The sequence below is a fragment of the Macaca mulatta genome, chromosome 16 (genome assembly GCF_049350105.2).
Source record: "Macaca mulatta isolate MMU2019108-1 chromosome 16, T2T-MMU8v2.0, whole genome shotgun sequence".
NCBI classification, from domain to species: Eukaryota; Metazoa; Chordata; class Mammalia; order Primates; family Cercopithecidae; genus Macaca; species Macaca mulatta.
In genome coordinates this window covers 72,202,470-72,229,767 of record NC_133421.1, presented here as the reverse complement: position 1 = coordinate 72,229,767, position 27,298 = coordinate 72,202,470, and the positions used below count along the sequence as shown (strand labels likewise).

At 45.5% G+C, this 27,298-nt stretch overlaps 1 protein-coding gene and 2 long non-coding RNA genes across 3 annotated transcripts; 1 reads left to right on the top strand and 2 right to left on the bottom strand.

Annotated features, from left to right (window-relative positions):
• Positions 1-256: 256 nt before the first annotated feature.
• METTL2A (methyltransferase 2A, tRNA N3-cytidine) lies at positions 257-26,656 on the bottom strand. Its single transcript, NM_001266641.1, is given in 9 exon segments — positions 257-831; positions 1,941-2,006; positions 4,933-5,039; positions 9,308-9,447; positions 14,502-14,562; positions 22,729-22,778; positions 23,907-24,265; positions 26,245-26,336; positions 26,542-26,656. Coding segments are annotated over 9 exon segments (1,140 nt in total). The 5' UTR covers positions 26,652-26,656; the 3' UTR covers positions 257-676.
• Positions 16,460-24,184, top strand: LOC144335851 (uncharacterized). The gene is made up of 3 exons (XR_013407046.1): positions 16,460-16,527; positions 17,616-17,999; positions 21,689-24,184. It is a non-coding gene; the product is annotated as an uncharacterized LOC144335851 (long non-coding RNA).
• On the bottom strand, positions 17,278-18,577 carry LOC144335844 (uncharacterized). Its single transcript, XR_013407039.1, has 2 exons — positions 18,237-18,577; positions 17,278-17,905 (listed from the first exon to the last, which is right to left on the bottom strand). It is a non-coding gene; the product is annotated as an uncharacterized LOC144335844 (long non-coding RNA).
• Positions 26,657-27,298: the final 642 nt, after the last annotated feature.

Genomic DNA, 27,298 nt, shown 5'->3' with positions numbered 1-27,298 from the left:
TCAATTACTTAACAAGAACACCACATTTTGATGCTCTCTATAGGGTCATTTTTTTTGGTCAGGAAAACATCTGATCTGATTCTTCCCAGCTTGCTTCCCCTACAACTTAATGAGCCCTTCACTAACCTCGGTAAGTATTAACTGCAGTTGCCCTAGCCCGGCATTTACACTCTCAAAAGATTTAACGCACTTAGAGTCAAAAAACACTTGTCATATATAACACTTTTTCACATGGAAATAAATTGGTGTTTTAAGGTTTACAGTTCCTTTGAATAAAATTTCAGTTATTAGTTACAAAATGCTAAGACAGATTGAGATCTCAAAGAAATAACTTGAGAAAATTATATTTTAAAGGACTTCACAAATATAAAGCATAACTGTTAGAATCCTGATACAAAGTAACTTTTTCTAGGTTTAAGGTTCAAGTCTGAATTCCTAAATTGTCCAACGTCAACAAGACCTCATTTATATTCTTTTTATTTTTATGATTACTTTCAGATACAGGGTCTCACTATTTTGCCCAGGCTGGACTCCTGGGCTCAATGGATCCTCCCCGCCTCAGCCTCCTGAGTGGCAGGGATTACAGACATGCACCACCATGCCTGGTGCTACAGATGTTTTTTTAAAAAAGCCCGGAAACACAATGAGCTTGCATCGTCTTGGCAGCAGGTGCCTCTCAGCTGGTGCTGGACAGAAGGGGCTTGCAGTATTTGCACTGAATCCAAACCCGGTACATTGTCAGTTGCTTCCCTCGGTTCACCTGCAGTCGGCGGTCCACCAGGTTCTGAACCTTTTCCAGTCCAGCAGTGGTGAAAAGCATGTCCAGCTCCTCTAGTGTGGAAAAGAAAAGATGTTTATATATTTTCCCCTCAAGAAAAGGCATTTTTATCGACTAAGTCCTCATTAATGGGGCTCAGGGAAGCTGCTGTAGTGTTTTTTTTTTTTTTTTTAAGACGGAGTCTTGCTCTGCTGCCCAGGCTGGAGTGCAGTGGCCGGATCTCAGCTCACTGCAAGCTCCGCCTCCCAGGTTTACGCCATTCTCCTGCCTCAGCCTCCCGAGTAGCTGGGACTACAGGCGCCCGCCACCTCGCCCGGCTAGTTTTCTTTTGTATTTTTTAGTAGAGACGGGGTTTCACCGGGTTAGCCAAGATGGTCTCGAACTCCTGACCTCGTGATCCGCCCGTCTCGGCCTCCCAAAGTGCTGGGATTACAGGCTTGAGCCACCGCGCCCAGCCTGCTGCTGTAGTGTTTTTACACAGCCTTTTGGTTATAAATGCAGTGGTGGCTTGGTAACAGCAACTTCATGTTTAGGTGGGGAAGTCACTGTGTATGGGCCGTGGTTTTTTCTTTTTTAAAAACCTTTGGTTTATATTTGGCCGTTAGGCTCTATGAACGCCTTAAAATTTATACAAAAATATATATGTATGTCAAAGCAATTGTTTTAGGAAAGAGGTTTCATCATCTTAACCAAAGGCTCAAAGAAGGTGACCCCAAAAAGGGCCCAGGAACGGAGAATTCATAAGGCCCATGTGATGGATGACGCCTGTAGACAGGGCCAGTTGCAGAGGAGAGCAGTTCCTGGCACCCCTAGAACCCAGGGGACATGACTCACTCTGACCTGGGTGCACCAAAGCACAACCCCGTGCAGAGGGTGAAATGGGCTGGACTGGAGACAAGCCTTGCAGAGCGGGCAGGCTTCCCATTTTGGACAGTGGCAGACAGGGAGAGCAGAGCAGGACTGAAGGCATGGACAAGCCAGGGCTGACTGGGGGCCCAAGTGTCTGGCCCAGGGTGGAGGAGGGTGTAGGCAGTGGGGAACTGCAGGAAACGGAATGCCTAAAAGGCAGGAGGGGCCAGATAGTTCTCCTTCTGAACGCGCCTTGAAGACCATCTCATCTGGGACTGGGGACTTTTAGCGTAAAAAGATGAGTGTTTCATACCTTGTGTGAAGAAGTAAACCCTGGTTCCATCACCTCTCACGTAGAAATTTCCAGATAGACACTGACCTGCAGAGTGATGTTAAAAATCAGAGACACTTTAAAGCACTCCTTTGACTTGCATTGCTAAGGAAATGTTAACTGAGAAGTCAGCTTGTTGGGTGGAGAGCACTCCTGCCTCAGTGCTTCGGGAAGGGCAGCTTAACAGGAATAAGCTAACTCCAATGTCAGAAAACATGAGGTTCCTAAGCTCCCCACTCCAAAACTCTAGAATTGTTTGATGAAAACAACTTGTTCACCCCCCCAACCCCATTAAATTAACAGCACAAACTTTGTATTTATTTATTTTTTTTGAGACGGAGTTTTGCTCTTGCTGCCCAGGCTGGGTGCAATGGCGTGACCTCAGCTCACTGCGACCTCCGCCTCCCAGGTTCAAGCGATTCTCCTGCCTCAGTCTCCCAAGTAGCTGGGATTACAGGTGCACACCACCACACCCGCCTAATTTTTTGTATTTTTAGTAGAGATGGGGTTTCACCATGTTGGTCAGGCTGATGTCAAACTCCGGACCTCAGGTGATCCACCTGCCTTGGCCTCCCAAAGTGCTGGGATTAAAGGCGTGAGCCACCGTGTCTGGCCTATTATTATTATTATTTTTTAAATTAAGCAATATAGCTGAGTTTAAGCAAACTTAAGACAACCATTACCATTTTGGTGGTGACTGTCCTTTGCATGTCTCTTCTCGTGTCTACATAATCATAAATACAACTCAGATACTGTTTTGATCATGAACGTGCTTTCCCTTCTGCTGCTAACCTCCCTGGCCTTACCTCAGTTTACAGGCCTGGCACATACTTCCAGACCTTCCTGAATGCCCAAATCATCACACATGTATATACTTATTTCCCTGCAGATACTGGTATACGGGGATGGAGTTTAAAATACTCCCTTGCACGTTGCTCTCCTCTCACTGAATAATACAGAACAGAAATCCCTCCAAGCTCAGTGGTATGGGGTCCACCTCAGGTGACAAGTACATCTCCCTATGCAGAGGCATTCACTTCGTTTACAAAGTTTTGCTCGTGCATGTGCTAGTTCTTGACTATATTCAAAAAAACTATTGGCTTGAACAATAACTGGGTGCTTAAAAAAAGGCTGTAGGCCAGGCACGGTGGTTCCCGCCTGTAATCCCAGCACTTTGGGAGGCCAAGGTGCGCGGATCACCTGAGGTCAGGAGTTCGAGACCAGCCTGACCAACATGGTGAAACTCCGTCTCTACTAAAAATATAAAAAATTAGCTGGGCATGGTGGCACATGCCTGTAGTCTTGGCTACTCGGGAGGCTGAGGCAGGAGAATTGCTTGAACCCAAGAGACAGAGGCTGTAGTGAGTCGAGATCGTGCCACTGCACTCCAGCCTGGGAGACAGAGCAAGACTCCATCTCAAAAAAAAAAAAAGGCTGTAACACTGAGCGCAGTGGCTCACGTCTACAATCCCAGCATTTTGGGAGGCCAAGGCAGGTGGATCACCTGAGGTCAGGAGTTCGAGACCAGCCTAGCCAACATGATGAAACCCTGTCTCTACTAAAAATATAAAAAATTAGCTGGGCATGGTGGCACGTGCCTGTGATCCCAGCTACTTGGGAGGCTGAGGCAGGAGAATCGCTTGAACCCAGGAGGCAGAGGTTGCAGTGAGCCGAGATCATGCTATTGCACTCCAGCCTGGGCAACAAGAGTGAAACTCCATCTCAAAGACAAAAAAAAAAAAAAAAAGGCTGTAACAATTTCTCTTTCTACCAGTAATGAAGGAATGTACCTCCTTCTTTGAATTGGCCAGTATTAAGTAGTACTAACTTGTTATTTTTATTTCCTTGAAGTGTTGTTTACTGGCCATTTAGATACGTTATTTTGTGAACTGACTAAATACTCCTGGCCTGTTTTTTGGGTGGGTCACGGATCTTTTGCTTATCGGTTTCATGACAGCTCCTTGAAGAGCAAAGATATTAAGTCTTTATCTATTATATGCACTGAAAATATTCCTTCTTACTCTGTCATTTGCCTTTTACATTTTTAATGGCATCTTTTGTCATGCCACATTTAAAATTATTTATGTTTTTCAAATGTCTTCTTTTTTTTTTTTTTGAGACGGAGTTTTACTCTTGTTGCCCAGGCTGGAGTGCAATGGCACGATCTCGGCTCACTGCAACCTCCGTCTCCTGGGTTTAAGTGATTCTCCTACCTCAGCCTCCCGAGCAGCTGGGATTATAGGCATGCACCACCATGCCCGGCTAATTTTGTATTTTTAGGAGAGACAGGGTTTCTCCATGTTGGTCAGGCTGGTCTCGAACTCCTGACCTCAGGCGATCTGCCTGCCTCGGCCTCCCAAAGTGCTGGAATTACAGGCATGAGCCACCGTGCTCGGCCGTCTTTCAAATGTCTTTCTAATAAAAGCTCTTCTAAAGGTAGCTGTCTTGCTTAAAAAGACCTCAATATCTAGATTATATAAGCCTCTTCAGTTTTCTTAAAAAATATAGTACTCTGTCACATTTAAATTGGCTTTATATATGGAGCTCTAATTCTAGAGTCTCTATTCTGATGGCAGCACCATTTTTTGATTATAGTGGCCAAGTACCTTTGTTTTTTTTTTTAATTATACTTTAAGTTCTGGGGTACATGTGCAGAACGTGCAGGTTTGTTACATAGGTATACATGTGCCACGGAGGTTTGCTGCACCCATCAACCCGTCATCTACATTAGGTATTTCTGCTAATACTATCCCTCCCCCAGCCCCCCCAATCCTCCGACAGGCCCCAGTGTGTGATGCCCCGTGCCCCGTGTCCGTGTATTCTCTTTGTTCAACTCCCACTTATGAGTGAGAACATGTGGTGTTTGGCTTTCTGTTCTTGTGTCAGTTTGCTGAGAATGACGATTTCCAGCTTCATCCATGTCCCTGCAAAGGACATGATCTCTAGTGGTTAGGATTCGGCGCTCTCAAAATACCTTTTTTAAACCGAAGCTGAGCCATGTCATAGCGGCCGTAATCTCGCAGAAGCATCATCCCCCCAGGTTTCAGAAGCCTGCTCAGCCTGTTGATGGCCTTCTGCATCCTGTGGAGCAGCAGGGAATGATGGTCAATCAGGTCTCCTTAAAGACAGGGATCTCTTTCCCTGTAGCATATCCCAAAAAGCCAGTAGACCTCCTCAACTGACACACCAACCCTGAGATCTAAGCTCCTCTACCCTTGCTTCAGTTAGAACTGAAGGACGTTAGCTGCCTGCTCACAGCTGTGGCCTTGATCCACTGCCTTCAGCCTGAAAAGGCCCGAGGAAAGCCTGCTTCTGCCATAAGAAAGTTCCCTGTGCCTGGCCGGTTGCAGTGGCTCATGCTTGTGATACCAGCACTTTGGGAGGCTGAGGCAGATGGATCACTTGAGGTCAGGAGTTTGAGACCAGCCTGGCCAAAATGGTGAAACCCCATCTCTACTAAAAATACAAAAATTAGCCAGGCATGGTGGCGTGTGCCTATAATCCCAAATACTCAGGAGGCTGAGGCAGGAGAATTGCTGGAATCTGGGAGGTAGAGGGTGCAGTGAACCAAGATTGCACCACTGCCCTCTGGTCTGGGCAGCAGAGTAACTGAGACTCAGTCTCCAAAAAACAAACAAAAAAAAGTTCTCTGCTCTCCATCTGGCTCACTTCCCTCCTGGTCCTAGATAGCCATCTTTGCCCTGTGCTCCTGTGGCTGAGCAGAATCCTGAGCATCCAGTGGGTTCTGCTAGGTGACTTAATGGCCTGCACCATTAGACCTGAGCTCTTTCAATGCAGAGGCTGTATCTTTCTGTTTGTTAAATGAAGACTTGTCCTCAAGAACATACAAGTTACATGGCAATACAATCAGTATGCAAATGAGGATAAGAGACAGAGGGTTTTACACTTAGGTCTGCACTTTCCATATGCAGTGTTCTTTAGAAGTCTTGGTGCAGGTTGAAGCTTTCATAACTTCAGAAGTCTAAATGCTACAAACTTCACCAAAAAAATTTCAAAATCTGTTTAAATTTTGCATAATGAACATTTCCCACTTCAAAAACAAAAAACGGCCGAGGCAGGCAGATCACCTGAGGTCAGGAGTTCGAGACCATACTGGCCAACATGGTGAAACCCTGTCTCTACTAAAAATACAAAAAAATTAGCCAGGGATGGTGGCAGGCACCTGTAATCCCACCTACTTGGGAGGCTGAGGCAGTAGAATCACTTGAACCCGGGAGGCGGGATTGCAGTGAGCCAAGACCACGGAATTGCCCTCCAGCCTGGGCAACAAGAGCGAAACTCCGTCTCAGAAAACGAACAAACAAACAAACAAACAGCTGGGGTCCTGCTATGCTATGCTGCCCAGGCTGGACTCTCGGGTTCAAGTGATCCTCCTGCCTCAGTCTCCTAGGTAGCTGGGACTAAAAGTCTGTGCCACGGTGGCTGGCTTGAATTTTAAATTTTAACAGTTTGTTTTAGTCCATGTCAATTTTTAAAAACTTTGTAGCATTGAAACTTCTGAGGTCATAGGTTTTTTTTGAGACAGGGTCTCACTCTGTCACCCAGGCTGCAGTGCAGTGGTGTCATCATAGCTCACTTCAATGCAGCCTCAAACTCCTGGGCTTAAACCATACTCCTGCCTTAGCCTTCTGAGTAGCTGGGACTACAGATATGCATCTGGCTATTTTTTCTACTTTTTATTTTTTTATTTTTATTTTTGTACTTTTATTAGAGACGGGGTTTCACCGTGTTAGCCAGGATGGTCTCGATCTCCTGACCTTGTGATCCACCTGCCTCGGCCTCCCAAAGTGCTGGGATTACAGGCGTGAGCCACCGCACCTGGCCTTTATTTTTATTTTTAGTAGAGATGGGGGTCTTGCTTTGTTGCCCAAGCTGGTCTTGAGCTCCTGGCTTCAAGCATTCCTCCCACCTCAGCCTCCCAAAGTGGTGGGATTATAGGCGTGAACCACTGTGCCTGGTCAACCTCTGCAATTATTAAAGTTTAAAACCATGGTAGGTCTTTTGGGTTATCCTGCATATGCCTTTATTTCGCACTCATCCTCTCAGGTTGGATGACTTCAGTGCCCTTCTAGAGGAAGTGTGGCCTAGAGAAGGTCAACCACTCAAAGCTCCTATCCTGTGCAGCCAGCAAGGGGTCCTTGGACTCTGGGAGATAAACCAGGATCTCAATTACTGGTCCCTGCAGTCTCTAGTCATGTTATCTGGCTTCCTAACACCAGCTTACCTTGACCTTTAACACTAATTTGCCTAATCATCCTTTGCAGGACTCTGATGCCACTGAATGAGATGTTTGAAGTCTCTAATGTCATGATTTCATGGGTATAGTTTACCCTAATATGTGCCAACCTCCAGCCTGTCCGGACTCACTGCACTCTGGCGGTGACAAGGGCTTCCATGGAATTAGTCAATGGTGTCTGAATCTCTTAGCCACCATCTCTAACTCTGCTTCCTTGAGAAGGTCAGGTGTGGTGGCTCACGCCTGTAATCCCAGCACTTTGGGATGCCGAGGTGGCTGGATCACTTGAGGTCAGGAGTTCAAGATCAGCCAGGTGAACATGGTGAAACCCCGTCTCTACTAAAAATACAAAAAATATTAACCAGGTGTGGTGGTGCGTGTCTGTGCTGCTCGGCACGCTGAGGCAGGAGGATCACTTGAAGCTGGGAGGCAGAGGTTGCAGTGAGCCTAGATCTTGCCACTGCACTCCAGCCTGGGCAACAGAGTGAGACTCCATCTCAGAAAAAACAAAAACCAAACAAACAAAAAAAAAACAAACAGAAAGTAGTTTCACAGGACCACTGGTTGCCTGATGCATATGAGATTTTAATGGTGTATTTTAGGATATAGCATTTGACTTTCTTTTAATCTGAATCTGATTTTATAGAATTCTGTACCACACTTTTCCAAAACATTGTAAGCATCAGAGAACACTTTAGTTAAGCTTCAATATAAATTTTGTGTTGCTAATAAGGTTTTTTTATTTAAAGCATTTAAAAGGCCAATAGGCTGGATGAGGTAGCTCATGCCTATAATCCCAGCACTTGTTGGGAGGCCATGGCGAGCAGATCATGAGGTCAGGAGTTCGAGACCAGCCTGGCCAGCATGGTGAAACACCATCTCTACTAAAAAAAAAAAAAAAATACAGAAATTAGCCAGGCATGGTTACACCTGTAATCCCAGCTACTCGGGAGGCTGAGGCAAGAGAATTGGTTGAACCTAAGAGGTGGAGGTTGCAGTGAGCTGAGATCTCATCACTGCACCCCAGCTGGGGCAATAGAGCAAGATTCCATCTCCAAAAAAAAAAAAAAAAAAGGCTGGGCGTGGTGACTCACGCCTGTAATCCAGCATTTTGAGAGGCCGAGGTGAGCAGATCACAAGGACAGGAGTTTGAGACCAGCCTGGCCAACATGGTGAAACCCCATCACTACTAAAAATACAAAAATTAGCTGGGCATGGTGACGGGTGCCTGTAATCCCAGCTACTCAGGAGGTTGAGGCAAGAGAATTGTGTGAACCAGGGAGGCAGAGGTTGCAGTGAGCCTAGATCATGCCATTGTACTCCAGCCCAGGCAACAGGGCTAGACTCTCGTCTCAAAATTAAAAATAAATAAATAAATAAATACATACATACATACATAAATAAATAAAAGGCCAATAATGAGACATTACCTAAAAGCTGTGACACCCACAGTTCTAAAATGGCATGTGATGAGATTATCAATAGGAATTTCCCCACATACTCATTAGAGACTGATTTCCCATTCTTTCCCAATGTTGAGCCACAACAAGGAAATGAAGAACCAACTACTGCAGCCAGCAGGCAGAAGTTACGAGGACAGAGCAGAAGCTGGACATCAAGCCAAATTTAGGAAAATGGTTGAGATGCTCACATCATTACAAATGGTGTGGCTTCTTTGTGTCTATCAGAACATAAACAAAACTCTTTTTACTTCTAGCCCAACTCTAATATCAAGGTCCCTCACCAGGCTGGGCATGGTGGCTCATACCTATAATCCCAGCACTTTGGGAGGCCAAGGTGGGAGGATCGCTTGAGCCAGGAATTCAAGACCAGTCTGGGCAACATGGCAAAACCCCATCTATGCTAAAAACACAAAAATTAGCCAGGACTGGTGGCACATGCCTGTGGTCCCACCTACTTGGGAAGCTGAGGAGGGAGGATCATTTAAGTCCAAGAGGTTAAGGCTGCAGTGAGCCATGATTGTACCACTGCACTCCAGCCTGGGCTGACAGAACAAGACCCTATCTTAAAAAAAAGTCCCTCACCAAAGCTTTCTTTTTGTGACACTACCGGCCAAGGGACCCAAACTTACTTGTCTGGAACAATCGCTGAAAGAACAAATATGAGAATGATAATATCAAGACTGCCCTTGGGCACTGGGTAACTCTTCTCTTCATCACACAGGTCGTGAACAAAGGCAAAACACCGTGAAGGATCATATTCTGGATTTGTCTGCAGACAGGTGGAAGAGACAAGTACATTAGAAAATATTAACATAGCCTAAATAAAATATTATCTTGTTTTAAATTTTAAATGTAACTGCCGCTACTTCACAAAGAGGGATATATTTCTTTTTCCTTTTTTTTGAGGCAAAATCTCCCCATATTGCCCAGGCTGGCCTCAAACTCTTGGGTTGACACGATAGGATCTCCTGCCTCACCCTCCTGAGTAGGGGATATATTTCTAATCATTATATAGATTGGTGAAAAAGTAGTTGTGGTTTTTGCTATTGTAAGTAATGGCAAGGGCGTGGTGGCTCATGCCTGTAATCCCAGCACTTTTGGAGGCCAAGGCAGGAGGATCACCTGAGGTCGGGAGTTCAAGACCAGCCTGACCAACATGGAGAACCCCCATCTCTACTAAAAATACAAAATTAGCCAGGTGTGGTGGCACATGCCTGTAATCCTAGCTACTCAGGAGGCTGAGGCAGGAGAATCACTTGAACCCAGGAGGCAGAGGTTGCAGTAAGCCGAGATCGCGCCATTGCACTCCAGCCTGGGCGACAAGAGTGAAACTCCGTCTAAAAAAAGAAAAAAAAAAAAATAAGAGAAAGTAATCGCAAAAACTGCAATTACTTTTGCATCAACCTAATAGCATGTTATTTCAGGGAGGACTCAGAGAGTAAAGATCAGGAATAATTGAAGGGAGATGGTGAGGAATCTAATGGTTGCTTTTAAAATAGAACATTCCTGACTCCCCTACTTTTATTCTTTATTCTTGTGTACTTTCTATACTTCTCATGCATGAAGTCAGATCTGAGAACTGGAAAAACGATCATGAAAATGAGTGACCAACAGGGAAAAAAAACATTCATAAGCAGAGACAGCACACACTTTAAAAAAGCACAATCTGCTAGGCATGGTGGCTCACACCTAGAATCCCAGCACCCTGGGAGGCTGAGATGGGAGGATCACTTGAGCCCTGGAGTTTGAGACCAGCTAGGCAACAGAGTGAGACTTTGTCGCCACAAAAAATAAAAAAAATGCTGGGCGCGGTGGCTCATGCCTGTAATCCTAGCACTTTGGGAGGTTGAGGTGGGCAGATTACCTGAGGTCAGGAGTTCAAAATCAGCCTGGCCAACATGGTGAAACCCTGTCTCTACTAAAAATACAAAAAATTAGCTGGGTGCAGTGGCGCCCGCCTGTAATCCCAGCTACTCTGGAGGTTGAGGCAGGATAATCACTTGAACCCGGGAGGCAGAGGTTGCAGTGAGCTGCGATCACGCCACTGCACTCCAGTCTGGGCAACAGAGCTAGACTCCATCTCAAAAAAAAAAAAAAAAACAAAAAAAATTAGCCAGGTGTGGTGGCATGTGCCTGCAGTCCCAGTTACACAGGAGGTGGGAGAATCATTTGAGCCCAGGAGATCAAGGCCGCAGTGAGCTTGATTGTACCACTGTACTCCAGCCTGAGTGATTGAGACCCTGTCTCAAAACAAACAAAGCACATGATTTAAAATAACTCCCAACTAGAAAATATTACACAAACCATAGAATTCTTCAGGAAAATCTATTTCTGTAGACGTAGAAAATTTAAATGTACTTTGTTAGCAAAAACTGAAGTAAAGATAGGCTTCAATATTCATTTGGTCTTTAACTTCATGAATAATTCCAAAAACATGGCACTATCAATCCCGAACCTGCCCTAACAGCATTATACATAATTGTAACAGACACTTTTTTTTTTTTTTTGAGACAGAGTCTTGTTCTGTTGCCCAGGCTGGAGTGGTGCGATCTCGGCTCACTGCAACCTCTGCTTCCCAGGTTCAAGCAATTCTCCTGCCTCAGCCTCCCCAGTAGCTGGGATTACAGGTGCACACCACCACATCCTGCTAGTTTTTGTATTTTTTTTTTTGAGATGGAGTTTCGCTCTTGTCGCCCAGGCTGGAGTGCAATGGCATGATCTTGGCTCACTACAACCTCCACCTCCCAGGTTCAAATGATTCTCCTGACTCAGCCTCTCGAGTAGCTGGGATTACAGGCACCTACCACCATGCTCGGCTAATTTTTGTATTTTTAGTAGAGATGGGGTTTCACCATATTGGCCAGGCTGGTCTGGAACTCTTGACCTCAGATGATCTGCCTGCCTTGGCCTCCCAAAGTGCTGGGATTACAGGCATGAACCACTGTGCCCAGCCTAGTTTTTGTGTTTTTTAACCTACAGACAGGGTTTCACCATGTTGGCCAGGCTGGTCTTGAACTCCTGACCTCAAGTGATCCACCCACCTCAGCATCCCAAAGTGCTGGGATTAAAGGCGTGAGCCACCACACTTGGCCAATTGTAACAGACACATTTTTTTTTTTTTTTTGAGATGGAGTCTTGCTCTATTTACCCAGACTGGAGTGCAGTGGTGCCATCTCGGCTCACTGCAACCTCTGCCTCCTGGGTTCAAGCGATTCTTCTGCTTCAGCCTCCCAAGTAGCTGGGACTACAGGTGTGCTCCACCATGCCCCGCTAATTTTTGTATTTTTAGTAGAGACGGGGTTTCACCATATTGGTCAGGCTGGTATCGAACTCCTGACCTCGTGATCCGCTGACCTCGGCCTCCCAAAGCGCTGGGATTATAGGCGTGAGCCACCGTGCCCGGCCGTAACAGATACATTTTAAGGCATCTGCCTTCAATGTCCATTTTCTCCAAATATGTGAGTTTGTTTCTCATTGGCCAAAAGTGATTCAAAGAGGGCTGCTGTATTTACCAGTTAGGTTGTGTTAACTAGACTTTCCAGGGACTTCAGAACTGGGACACAGTTGTTTTAGTGAGGCACCATGAACCCCTGAAGAGGGTGAACTTGTAAGGGACTGGGAGGAGCAAGCACGTTGGAACCACGTGCAAAACCAGGAAAAACGGACTTGAGAAAGCTGGTATGCAAAGAGGGAAAAAACAAATGGGCCCTGGGCAATGAGAGGTAAGATACCAGGAACTTGGGGCTGTATTTTGTGCCGTTAGGTTCTATGACATTCTCCTTTATTGCTTTGAGTTTGTCTAGATGTTTCTGTTACTTGTAACTCAAAGAACCCCAATGGAATCATCTATCAGGATCGCCTGAGCCCAAAAGTTCAAGGCTGCAGTGGGCTATGATTGTGTCACTCTACTTCAGCCTGGGCACACAGTGAGACTGTCTCCAAAAATAAAAAAGGTGAAGTCCGAAGATGTGACTGAATTGCTGCAATCTCATTGCTGCTTCTTTTTTAGCCTTCCTTCCTTCTTTTCTTTACTTCCTTTCCTCCCTTCCTCCTTCCTTCCTTCCTTCTTTCCCTCCTTCCCTCCCTTCCTCCCTCCCAGTATCCTTATCTGTAAGGAGTTGCTTCTTATGGGCAAAGAACGTGGTTTACTGAGATCAAATCTACTCTGGTAAAGATGCTGTGAACATTGTTTTGAAATGGCAAGAAAGGTTTTTTGTTTTGAAATGGCATCAAACTTAGTTGATCAAGTAGCAGCAGGGTTTGAGAGAATGGACTTCAATTTGAAAGCTCTACTGTGGGCAAAATCCTATCAGCATCGCATGCTACAGAGAAATCTTTCATGAAAGGAAGAGCCAATTGATACGGTAAACTTCATTGTTATCCTATTTTAAGAAACCACCAGTCACCCCAGCCCTTAGCAATCACTACCACAGCCCTCGGCAATCACCACCCTGATCAGTCAGCAGCCATCAGTATCAAGGCAAGACCCTCCACCAGCAAAGATTACAACTTGCTGAAGGTTTAGATGATTATTAACATGTTTTAGCAATAAACTATTTTCTTTCTCTTTTTTTTGAAATGGAGTCTCACTTTGTTGCCCAGGCTGGAGTGCAGTGGCACGATCTTGGCTCACTGCAACATTTGCCTCCCCAGTTCAAGTGATTCTCCTGCTTCGGCCTCTTGAGTAGCTGGGACTACAGGTGCCCACCACTATGCCTGGATAATTTCTTGTATTTTTCTTTAGTAGAGATGGGGTTTCACCATGTTGCCTAGGGTAGTCTTGAACTCCTGATCTCAAGTGATCCATCCGCCTCGGCCTTCAAAAGTGTTGGGATGACAGACGTTAAGCCATTGTGTCCGACCAATAATGTATTTTTATTTATTTTTTTTGAGATGGAGTCTCGCTCTGTGGCCTAGCTGGAGTGCAGTGGCGCAATCTCGGCCTCCTGAGTTCAAGCAATTCTCCTACCTCAGCCTCCTGAGTAGCTGAAATTACAGGTGTGCACCACTTTTTGTACTTTAGCTTGGCTAATTTTTTTTGTATTTTTAGTAGAGACGGGGTTTCACCATGTTGGTCAGGCTGGTTTTGAACTCCTGACCTCGTGATCCGCCCACCTTGGCCTCCCAAAGTGCTGGGATTACAGGTATGAGTCACCCCACCAGCCTGCAATCATATTTCATTGGTTTATGCAATTGTGTATTAAATTTAATAATCACAACACAAGTGTAAGCTACCATTCGAGACCAGCCTGGGCAACGTGGTGAAACTCTTCCTTTCACTTGAACACACAGAGGACACTGTAGAGTATGAAGTGGCCTAATTGCAATATTGTGTCTTAGAGAACAGGGAGACCAGAGGAGAGGGAGAGAAATGGGGGAATGGCCGGTTGGTGGAGCAGTCACAACACATGCGTTTGTTAAGTTGACCATCTTACACAGATGTGATCTGTGGAACCCCAAACCAAGTACAACAGTAACATCACACGCTATAACATATTAATAGTAAAAAAGTCTGAAGTATTCTGAGAATCACCAAAGCATGACACACAGACACTAAGTGAGCATATGGTGGTGGAGAAACAGCACTGGTAGGCTTGCTTGATGCAGGGTTACAAGAAACTTTCAATATATGAATGGATACCACATCTGTACAGTGTGATAAAGTGAACTGCAATAAAATAAGGTATGCTTGTTATCAGTAAATCTTTTACTTTTAGACCATAAGAAAAGAGACCATATAATAAGAACACAGAGACCTTGATTTTTAGGAGAACCTTTTCCCTTTAATCAGTGGAAATTCCCAATAGGAGCCATTTTACTCACCTGGACCAGCTCTATAGCTGTGGAAGAAAAATCACAGCAGTAAACAAAGAGTCCTGGGTCACTGAAATGGGCAGAAAAGACAGCAATGAGACTACAAATTGAGCTATGTCTACTCTCATTCTTGTGTAGTAGAGTTGGAAAAACCATCATTCATTCAAATAAACTGTATCTATTAGTCACAACATATTTCATTTTGGTTAAAATCCTTTTTGAATTATATCCTTTTGGAGGCTGTGTGGACATAGCTAATATGAAGTTTATAAAACAACCAGTGAGTTCCAAATCAATGTCTTCTCTTTTTCCATCTACAGAAATCCTACGTTTCCCTCAAATGAAGCCTTGCTTGGTAGCACCACAAGAATTCTTTTTTCTCCGCTCTGAGCTACCTTGGCACTTTCTCCACACCAGGAACACATCTGTACCTGTCTGTTGGCCCCCACCACACAGTGGGTGAGTGCTGTGACCCCCCACCACACAGTGGGTGAGTGCTGTGACCCCCCACCACACAGTGGGTGAGTGCTGTGACCCCCCACCACACAGTGGGTGAGTGCTGTGACCCCCCACCACACAGTGGGTGAGTGCTGTGACCCCCCACCACACAGTGGGTGAGTGCTGTGACAGCAGAGATTACACCTCTCGCTTATTAGTTCACCAAACACTACTGTGGGTCCACTATGTATTGGGTACTATCTTAGATGCTGAGGAGATAAAGACAAACAACACAAAATCCCTGTGCTTATTTCTCTTGGTATCCTCACTATCTAGCACAAGTCTCAGCACAAGGTAGCAATACAAAAAATGTTGATTTTAAAACCATCAAAATTGCTTCCATTATGAAGCATATTATATATTTATTCTGAAGACATCAAAATGCAAAACAATTTGTAATGCCAGAATTCTTTTTGTCAGGACAGGTCTAAATAAAAATGGGAGAGGAAGGCTGTACGCTTGTGTTTTAGAAACAACAGCCCAGAGCTCTTCTGCACTGTTGGGCTCATTCTTTGAGAGACCCTGAGATTTCTGGGAGTATGCAATACCTCCAGCTTCTCAAAGGCATGGGCTCTGCTTCCTGCTGAACTGTTGACCTTTGGAGCAGACAACTTTTGGGAGGTATAATCAAGACTAAAAACCTGGGAAGCTGCAGCATTTGCTGTGGTAATCACTAGCTACCTGTGGCTATTTAAATTAAAAATTCAGTTTCTCAGTCCTATTAGATACATTTCACACGTGGCTAGTGACTGCCATAAGGGCAGTAGAACATTTCCATCACTGCACAAAGTTCTATTCCACAGTACTGCTCTGGAAGCTGGGGCCATGCCTGTCCTGTTCTTGAATCAGCCAGGCAGCTGCATCTGCCGAGTACCCATTAAGGTCATGGGCTAAGTTCTATCAGACTCAGCTTCTGCTTTTAAAACACTCATTGCAGTCTTCACCTCCTGGGTTCAAGTGATCCTCCTACCTCAGCCCCCCAAGTAGCTGGGATTACAGGTGCGCACCACCATGCCCAGCTAATTTTTGTATTTTTAGTAGAGATGGGGTTTCACCATGTTGGCCAGGCTAGTCTCAAACTCCTGACCTCAGGTGATCCACCTGCCTCGGCCTCCCAAGGTGCTGAAATTACAGGCGTGAACCACTGTGCCTGGCAAGTGTTGTTTTCTTCTTTATGCTTTTCTTTTTTTTTTTTTTTGACATGAGGTCTCAGCTCTGTCACCTAGGCTGGATGGTAGTAGGGTAATCTCAGCTCACTGCAGCCTCTGCCTCCTGGGTTCAAGTGATTCTGCAGCCTCAGCCTCCCGAGTAGCTGGGACTACAGCTTCCCACCACCATGCCGTTAATTTTTGTATTTTTAGGACAGACGGGGTTTCACCATGTTGGTTAGGTTGGTCTTGAACTCCTGACCTTGGCTTCCCAAAGTGTTCAGATTACAGGCATGAGCCACCACACCTGGCCTCTTTGTGCTTTTCTTTTATCTTTTTTTTTTTTTTTTTTTTTGAGATGGAGTTTTGCTTTTGTCGCCCAGGCTGGAGTGCAATGGCATGGTCTCGGCTCATTGCTACCTCTGCCTCCTGGGTCCAAGCCATTCTCCTGCCTCAGCTTCCTGAGTAGCTGGGATTACAGGTGCCTGCCACCATGCCTGGCTAATTTTTGTATTTTTAGTAGAGACAGGGTTTCTCTATGTTGGCCAGGCTGGGCTCGAACTTCTGACCTCAGGTGATCTGCCCACCTTGGCCACTCAAAGTGCTGGGATTACAAGCGTGAGCCACCACGCCTGGCCTGTGCTTTTCTTTTTCTACAGGTCATATAGTTATCCCTAGGTATCCAGCTCAAGTCTCTTACACAATGGTCTCAGGTGTAGCATTTGCATACAACCCACACACATCCTCCTGCATAGATTAAATCATCTCTAATGCCTAATATAAATGCTATGTAAATAGTGATATACTTTTTTTTTTTTTTTTTTTGAGATGGAGTCTTGCTCTGTCGCCCAGGCTGGAGTACAGCGGTACAATCTTGGCTCGCTGCAAGCTCCGCTTCTCGGGTTCACGCCATTCTCCTGCCTCAGCCTCCAGAGTAGCTGGGACTACAGATACTACCACCACGCCCAGCTAATTTTTTGTATTTTTAGTAGAGATGGGGTTTCACCGTGTTACCCAGGGTGGTCTCGATCTCCTAACCTCATGATCCACCCGCCTCAGCCTCCCAAAGTGCTGGGATTACAGGCTTGAGCCACTGCGCCCGGCCGTAAATAGTTATGTTTTAAAAAATTGTTGTATTATTTCTGAGACAGGGTCTTGCTCTGTCACCTGGAGTACAGTGGTGTGATCATGGCTCACTGCAGCCCCAACCAATCCTCTGGCCTCAGCCTCCAAAGTAGCTGAGACTACAGGTGCATGCCAGCATGCTTGGCTAATTTTTAAGTTTTTGTAAAGACAAGGTCTCACTATGTTGCTCAGGCTTGTCTTTAACTTCTGGGCTCAAGTGATACTATCTCCTTGTCCTTCCAAAGTGCTGGGATTATAGGCATGGGCCACTGTGCCCGGCCTGTACTATTTATTTTCAATCCAAGGTTGCTTGAATCCTTGGATGCAGAACAGGTGAATATGAAGGGCTGAGAGTATTAATTATAAAATCAGAGTCCTTAATTGGGATCTGAGGATAGAACTGCATTTCAAAATAATTGGTTTTCTCTATTTTACTTCATATACTTAAAATTAGCCCAAGATAAATCTATATAGAGATCCGTGCATTTGTAGAGTAGTGGTTGCTTAGGGCTAGAGGCTGGGGGAAATCGGGAAATGGGGAGTGACTGCTAATGGGTATGGGGCTTCTTTTTGGGGTGATGAAAATGTCCTGAAGCTGACTGCAGTGACGGCTGCACAACTCCGTGAATTAACTTAAAACCACTGTATTATGGTCGGGCGTGGTGGCTCACGCCTGTAATCCCAGCACTTTGGCAGGCTGAAGTGGGTGGATCACAAGGTCAGGAGTTCGAGACCAGCCTGGCCAACACAGTGAAAACCCGTTTCTACCAAAAATACAAAAATTAGCTGGGCACGGTGGCGGGCGCCTGTAATCCCAACTACCCGGGAGGCTGAGGCAGGGGAATTGCTTGGATGGGAGGTAGAGGTTGCAGTGAGCCAAGATTGTGCCACTGTACTCCAGCCCGGGTGACAGGGCAAGATGCTGTCTCAAAAAAAAAAGAAAAAAAGAAAACCAACCAAACAAAAAAACCACTGTATTACACACTTTGTATCTCCAAAAAGCTGTTATATATAAAAAGAAAACAAATGAAAAATACATTAGCCTGAGAAATGATCCAAAGACTTTATCAGATACATTAAAAAAATATTAAGAACCCTGGCCTGTGCAACATGGCAAAACCCCAATTCTACAAAAAAGACAAAAATTAGCAGGGGTGGTGGCACACGCCTATTGTCTCAGTTACTTGGGAGGCTGAGGTGGGAGGATCAACTGAGCCCAGGAAGGCTGAAGCTACAGTGAGCTGTGATGGCACCACTGCATTCTAGCTTGGGTGACAGACAGCCTGTCTCAAAAAAAAAAAAAAAAAAAAAAGGCAATAGGGTAACTCAAGAAACATAAAAAGGCTGTAAAGACTGCAGAGTGGGCTGGGTGTGGTGGCTCATGCCTGTAATCCCAGCACTTTAGGAGGATGAGGTGGGTGGATCACCTGAGGTCAGGAGTTCGAGACCAGCCTGGCCAACATAGTGAAAGCTTGTCTCTACTAAAAAAATACAAAAATTAGGCTGGGCATGGTGGCTTACACCTATAATCCCAGCACTTTGGGAGGCCGAGGTGGGCGGATCATAAGGTCAGGAGATTGAGACCAGCCTGACCAACATGGTGAAAGCCCGTCTCTACTAAAAATACAAAAAATTGGGCTGGGCGTGGTGGCTCAAGCCTGTAATCCCAGCACTTTGGGAGGCCGAGACAGGCGGATCACGAGGTCGGGAGATCGAGACCATCCTGGCTAACGGTGAAACCCCGTCTCTACTAAAAAAATACAAAAAACTAGCCGGGCGACGTGGCGGGCGCCTGTAGTCCCAGCTACTTGGGAGGCTGAGGCAGGAGAATGGCATAAACCCGGGAGGCGGAGCTTGCAGTGAGCTGAGATCTGGCCACTGCACTCCAGCCTGGGCAGCAGAGCGAGACTCGGTCTCAAAAAAAAAAAAAAAAAAATTAGCCAGGCGTGGTGGTGGGCACCTGTAAGTCCCAGCTACTCGGGAGGCTGGGGCAGGAGAATGGCATGAACCTGGGAGGTGGAGCTTGCAGTGAGCTGAGATTGCGCCACTGCACTCTAGCCTGGGAGACAGAGCAAGACTCTGTCTCAAACAAAACAAAACAAAACAAAACAAACAAACAAAAAAACACCAACAACAAAGCAAAAATGAGCCGGGTGCGGTGGCTCACACCTGTAATCCCAGCACTTTGGGAGGCTGAGGTGTGTGGATCACCTGAGGTCAGGAGTTTGAGACCAGCCTGACCAACATGGAAAAACGCCGTCTCTACTAAAAATACAAAATTAGCTGGGTGTGGTGGCGCATGCCTGTAATCCCAGCTACTTGGGAGGCTGAGGCAGGAGAATCGCTTGATCTCACGAGGTGGAGGTTGTGGTGCGCCAAGATTGCGCCACTGCACTCCAGCCTGGGCAACAAGAGCAAAACTCAGTCTCAATCAATAATACAAAAATTAGCTGGGTGTGGTGGCAGGGACCTGTAATCTCAATTACTTGGGAGGCTGACGCAGGAGAATTGCTTGAACCTGGGAGGTGGAGGTTGCGGTGAGCCAAGATTGAGTTACTCCAGCCTGGGCGACACAGTGAGACTCCATCTCAAAAAAGACTGCAGAGTGATGCAGCTGGACGATATCAACTAGGGAAGTTTTCTAGATGCTTCTGATCTAGAATGTGAGGAAGGAAGCAAATAGTGTAGTAGAAACAAAGGACATTTTGGAAAGGTACGGAATCAGGGGAAGACATGCAAGGTGTGACCAGTGCACTGAGGGATAAGAGGACATACTTTATAGGGCACATTCTTGCAGAGGACCTTGAAAACTATGCCCAACAATTTAAAAACCTGATTCACAGGCAGTAGAAAACATGTCAATTCTGAGCCAGTGAATTACATGAACAAGTGGGTTCTAGCAAGATATTGAACACAGCGATCTTATTTAAATGGCATAAAGAGGCTGTGGCAAAGATGCCATCTGAACTGCCATTCAGTTTTACATTCATTGATGATATTGATGATTAATGGCCATAACTTGAAGCTAAGTCAATCTCCCATTTGAGGTGGGTTCCTCAGAGTGTAACTTCAAGAGCAGAACAATCTCTTTTCTTCAGTGTTAGCTACTAGGACTGCCATTTTCTTAGAAATTTCTGAGAACAAATTGTAGAAATATTTAAATGTATATTGGTAATGAGGCTAATGTTTTACTCAATCCTGTTAATGAATACCGTGGGCTAAATTGGTAAAGTGTATATTATACGAAACCTTTGAGAAACTGGATTCCAATAATGAATACAGAACTGGAATGTCATTTCCACAAGGGGTTTAAAAACAGTTATGGGGCCAGGAGCCATGGCTCCCACCTGTAATCCCAGCACTTTGGGAGGCAGAGGCGGGTGGATCACTTGAGGTCAGGAGTTCGAGACCATCCTGACCAATACAGTGAAACCCCATCTCTACTAAAAATACAAAAATTACCTGGGCATTGTGGCGCATGCCGGTAATCCCAGGTATTTGGGAGGCTGAGGCAGGAGAATCGCTTGAACCCAGGAGGCAGAGGTTGCAGTGAGCCAAGATTATGCCACTGCACTCCAGCCTGGGTAATACAGCAAGACTCCTTCTTGAACAAAACAGGTATGTTATAATAAATATATCTGGTGTTGCTCTTTGTGGTTCCAGGTACAGAGTTCCAAAAACCTTAAGAATTTCCTCAGCAAGATGGGCATCGTGGCTCACACCTATAATCCCAGCACTTTGGGAGGCTGAGGCAGGTGGATCACCTGAGGTCTGGAGTTCGAGACCAGCCTGGCCAATGTGGTGAAACCCCATCCCTACTAAAAATATAAAAATTAGCTATGCATGGTGGCGTGCACCTGTAATCCCAGCTACTAGGGAGGCTGAGGCAGGAGAATCACTTGAACCCAGAAGGCCTAGGTTGCAATGAGCCGAGATCATGCCACTGTACTCCAGCCTGGGTGATGAAGCAAGACTCTATATCTTTTGTTATTCATAATGAACTCCCCCAGGACCACACTGAATTTATGTTAATGAGACGACCTGGGGTGGGGCCAACACCAGGAAGGGCAAATAGACTGGAACTTTCTTTCAGCTTCACCCACCAACATCCTGAATAGAAATGCAGATTATGTTGTACGAAAACTATTATCTTCTTCTCCTTTTAAAGTTAATTTTCCCATAAGTCTGTATCCTAGCTGTATAAAAACTCTTGAGGCTGGGAATGGTGACTTATGCATGTAACTCCAGTACTTTGGGAGGCCAAGGCAAGAGGATCACTTGAGCCCAGGAGTTTGAGACCAGTCTGGGCAACGAAGTGAGATCCTGTCTCTACAAAAAATAAACAAAAATTAGCTGGGCATGGTGGCATGTGTCTGTAGGCCCAGCTACTTGGGAGGTTGAAGTGAGAGGACCGCGTGAGCCTAGGACTTTCAGCCTGCAGTGTGCTCTGGGTGTACCACTGTGCTCTAGTCAGGATGACAGAACAAGAGCTTATTTCAAAACAAAAAAAACTCTTGATGAGCTTCCAGGTTGGTGAACACATCCATATGCTAGGAGGGCCCTGCACTGAGCTCCTCAGGGACAAAGCTCCTGAGTGTGAGATCCTGTGAACTCCACCCTAATTATTTCTTCAGCTGGTTGTTAATCTGTATCCTTCGTAACAAACACATAAATGTAAGTGAAGTGTTTCCCTGAGTTCTGTGAGTCATTCTAGGCAATTATTGAACTGGAGATAGGGCTCCCCTGATTTACAGCCTGTAGGGCAGAAACACGGAGGGCCAGATTCACAACTGGCATCTGAAGTCAGGGGCAGTCTTCTGGGACCAAATCCTTAACTTGTATGATCTGATACCAACTCCAAGTAGACAGTGTCAGAATTAATTCAATTCTGGATAATTCTAGGACACCCAGCTGTTGCTGAATTGGTCAGTGTTGGCAAAAACCCCGCACATTTGGTGTCAGAAGTGTTCTGTTTAAGTACACAAACAGTGTTTTCATCAGAACAGGAGACATCTGCATGTATGTTAGCTTTCTCAACTCTACCATGGGGGTGATGACAACTCAGCCACTGACTGTTCTTCAGAGATCACGAGAATGGAAAAGGTGAACACATTTGTTCCTTAGAAGGTGGCACTACATGTTAACACTATCAAGTTTTAAGTCTAATTTTCCAAATGACAAAGATAATCAAATTCAATCAATCCATAAATGAATAATGTAGAAATCTGAATTTGACATAATCCATATTTTCCAATAACCATTACTGATAGTTTGATGTAGCAAGTTTTGAAAAAAACCTTTACTTTTTTTTCTTGCTACATTGCCCTGGCTGGTCTCACACTCCTGGCCTCACGCAATCCTGCTTTGGCCTCCCAAAGTGCTGGGATTACTGTCGTGAAGCAATGCACCCAGCCAACCTTCACTTTTATCTTCTTTGCTATCATAAACTTTTACAACATACTTACTTGTTCGTTTGTAAAATTGGAAAGACTGTGTTTCCCACACCACAACCAACCTGCAGAGAGAAATGAACTATTAATCACAGAACTTTCCAGAGTTAATTCCCTAAAGCTAGAAAAATAATAATCAACAAAAGCTGGCCTAACTGTATTAGGAAAGGTGTAGTGACCAGAGCTAAACAGTACCCACGACATTTGTTGATTTCGATCTCGACTTCAGGAACCCTTAAAAAGACAAGAGCATGGGTTTTCATTAGCAGAAAGGAGCTGGTCTAGCAAAAAGGGCAAGGATTGCTTTTATCTTTTGAGTTCTAGCAAGTGGTCCTGTAGATGAAGTATTTTCTTACTGAGCTTATATTGTTATTGTGAAAATATTTGTAATCAACTGTGCTGAAAAATGTATGAAAAGGGGACCTTGGCAACCTTGTCCTAAACACAGCGCTGTGTGGTAATGAAGACAGCAACTATTCACTAAAGGCTTAACTATGTGCCAGATATTGTTCTTAGCCATTTTACGTACATTATCTCCATCCTTGTAACTACAAGGTGCAGAGGCAGCAGTCTCACTGCTCAGAGAGGGTAAGGAAATTGTCTAAGATCACACCATAGGACTCAATCCCAAGGTTAACCAGTTTCAGAATCAGCTTCCAGTAACGTGTGCAGTCCCCATTTATGAATTTATATTATACCAATCTAGACATTTTTCCAGGTCTAGACTCTGCTACACTATCCAAACGCAGAGGAAGAGAATTATCCCAGGCCTAAGACACAGGCACCATCCTAACTACCCTCTTTGTTCCTGTAAACTGTATTAGAGGAGAAGCAACAGTTTGTCTTCTGATCTGGGACTTTCTTCCAGGGTTATAGCAATGATCATGTTGAGCTCTTTCACCTGTATGATGCAGTGGCATGTGACAAGTACAGCATGATGCTATTAATACAATTTTTGGAAGTGACATGCTATTCCCATGTGATCTTTGTCCATCATGACCACCAGGTATCTGGCCTGCACTGAGGGCATTTTATCAGTTCAAAAATGGAAGTGATTCCAGGCTAATATAAGGGTCAAGTCTAGTCAGCATCATCCAATAGAAGTTACTTTTGTTGTCACCCTCTCTATGCTACTTCACGTGCACAAGTATAATAGCTTCACATACCCCACTACGGAGACAATAAAAGGTTACCTCCAGTATTCGGTAGGTGGCTGAGGATCCAGGAAACTCATCAGCACAAATTTCCAGGTCACTAATTTTCTGAGTTACATTCTCCTCCACAGGAGGTGTCTCTGTTTTATGTTCAAGGCTCTTCGAAGAACACTTGTGCTGTTCTTCCATTATTAAACTAGGTCCATCCTCATTGTTTCTACATTCAGGTACTTCACTCCTCTTGTTCTCCAAGAACCAATCCTTCAAATGATTTTGATTCTGGCTAGGTGCCAGCTCAGGGAATTCGGTAAAAAGCCAATGTCTATCCTTGAAAAACCCATTTTCATGGATTTTGTAGAAGTTATTCCAGTATTTGTGGGCATTGATCTCATAATCAACTGTAAATATTTAAGAAAGAATTTTAAGAACCCGCTCTCAAATATTTTATTTATATCTAATGTCAATTATCCTGCTTTACCAAATGTCACTTTAATACTAAAAGTATCCTCAGGTAGAGCCACAGTCCCAGAGCTGAAGGCCTTTCTGAGGTAATTTAGTCCTGCCATCTGGCATTATACCTGAAAGGCCCTATTCGTCATTACAGGAGAGTCTAAATTCTGTTTGAACAATCAACCAGAGAACGTACTATCAAGTATCCTCCTACACCTTTGGATGACTTTTTTTTTCCCCCCTAAGACAGAGTCTCTCTCTGTCGCCCAGGCTGGAGTGCAGTGGTGCGATCTCGGCTCACTGTAAGCTCCACCTCCTGGGTTCACGCCATTCTCCTGCCTCAGCCTCCTGAGCAGCTGGGACTACAGGCGCCCGCCACCATGCCCGGACAATTTTCTGTATTTTTTAGTAGAGACAGGGTTTCACCGTGTTAGCCAGGATGGTCTCGATCTCCTGATCTTGTGATCCGCCTGTCTTGGCCTCCCAAAGTGGTGGGATTACAGGCATGAGCCACCGTGCCCGGCTGGATGACTTTTAACTATTAAAAACTCCTAGAAGTAGCCAGGTGCAGTGGCTCATGCCTGTAATCCCAGCACTTTGGGAGGCTGAGGCGGGCAGATCATGAGGTCAGGAGATTGAGACCATCCTGGCCAGCATGGTGAAACCCCATCTGTACTAAAATACAAAATATTAGCCAGGCGTGGTGGTGCACGCCTGTAGTCCCAGCTACTTGGGAGGCTGAGGCAGGGGAATCGCCTGAACTGGGGAGGAGATTGCTGTGAGCTGAGATCTTGCCACTGCACTCCAGTCTGGTGACAGAGCGAGACTCCGTCTCCAAAAAAAAAAAAAGATGGACAGTTTAAATGAAAGCTGTTTTTAAGGTGACCATGACAATCCCAGATTTCAGTTTACTGCTCTTGCCGATTCAGGGGGCCTTGACTAGTGTAGTAGAAAGGATAAAACCTAACAAATTGAGCAGGACAGTGACAATGGAAGGTGGAATCCAATAAGGAGTGTGTTAACAATTCACAACTCACTTGCTGAATCAACCAAGACTCCCTAAGAAATAGGATTTTAGTTCCACTGCTGCTACTACTGACTGCTTACCTCTGGGAAAAGCACTTAATGTCCTGTGGTCCAAGTGTCTTTAACTATAAAAAGAGAATATTGAACCACATGATTTTCAAAATCCCTTTCAACTCTTAACTTGCTTTGATTTAGTTGCTGTCAAACTATGCAGGGTGAATGTTTTGTAACTGGAATCTTCTTGTACAGAACTCTTTCAGAGGGTACTAAATTTGTAGTCCTATCTTCAACTGTCTGGAACAATCAGTCCTAGTTTTAGTATCTAGGGATACTTTGCAGTGAAATCATCCACCTCTCAAGCAGGGGCCTCCTTTTCTTTGGTCAGGCTTAATCTCCACTCTGTTGCATCCACCTTTCCTTGACTGAAGCCCTAAATTCTCATAACCATCACACAAGTAATAGACACACAGTCACCAGTCATTAGCCCCCCTCCCAACAATATTTAGAATGTAATCACTTAAATGAAGCTTCAATGGAAACATCTCCTCATGGAAAGTGCAAATCATGTAGAAAGTACAGGCTCCAAGATGATCGCGTGACCATACAGTCGTCATTGGCTAGCCATATCAACGTGGGTCTAGTCAACATAATTAAAGACAAAATTACCCTCCTCCAAAGTTAAACTATATATTAAAAAAACCCTCTACGACTTAACAAGATTTTGTTACAATGCAGCCCTTTTCCCTCCTTGCTCATCCCCTCCCCGTCCCGCTCTACTCCTGAGATCTGCATCAGGCCAGTAATAAAGGACCTAGGCGGCCGCGGTTCTCTGGCCTCTCCGGGAGGGCGCGTTCGGCAGTACGCTGGCTGTTGATACTACTGAGAGCCCATTTAAGCGCACCTTGTTTCTCCTGGCACACCCGCTGGGTACTGTTCTCCTGGACTTTTCTCTCCGCCGCTGCGGCTTGCTCTTCTGACCACTCCACATTGTCCCTGAGAAAATCAAATGGGCAGCTTAGGGGCCTCACGTCCTGGCTGCGGGCAGGGTGAGTCGCTGGCCTACGAGTTTCTCTCCCCTTGGAGAGTGCCTCAGGTAGGGCAGCTGGACTCGTAGCCGGCGGTCAGGGGCTTTTCGGAGGGCTCCGAGGCGGCGGGACAGAGGGCGAGCGACAGGCCGGGCGAGGGGCAGGGTGATTACCAGGCATTGTGGTGGAAGACACGCGCCGGATCGCTCAGGAACCGGTTCCCAAACTGCTGCCTCTTATCGGCGAGGACTGCAGGCGCACCTTCAGGGTAGGAGCCGGCCATGACACCGGAGCCGGAAACACTTAACTTTCGGTAACGCGAGAACTTGCTACGGGCCACTCCCTCTTCCAGAAGACGCTGAATCTGGGCGGGAAAAACGGTGGCGGGGGAGGGCGGCCCTGGAGTCCGGTCCGGGTGGAGCCTGGGAGCTGTCGTTTGGGGCTGCCCCAGGGTTGGCGAAGGGCTCTCTAGGGAAGGGGACTAGGCAGGGGGAAGTTCTCCCCGGAGTCGTTTCTCATTGATGAGGTGCTGATGGACGTGCAGGTTAGGCAGAAAGTGGGAGACATTCCACTTGAGCCCCAGTTCAATGCTGGGATCCTCTAACAGGTTCCCTAGCTTCCCTCAAGTTGTAAAACAGGAAAAATCTAGAATCATTGTAAGAATTGAGGCTACCTAGTTCCACTATGGAGCCGATGTCCAGAACTGAAGAAGGTAGCAAGCAGTGGCAAGAAACCGGGCAATTTCCAGCTTCTGTGGTCAGCTCTTCATAGTGTGGGTGTATATGTATACACAGTGTGTATATATATTTTGGTTGGGGTAGGGGAAGATGGAGATATGAAATTAGAGAACACAAGGCTTAGCAAATCAAATGGAATATCCAAGGACAAGTTTTTTTTTTTTTAAATTATAACCATCTAACCTTTTTGAAT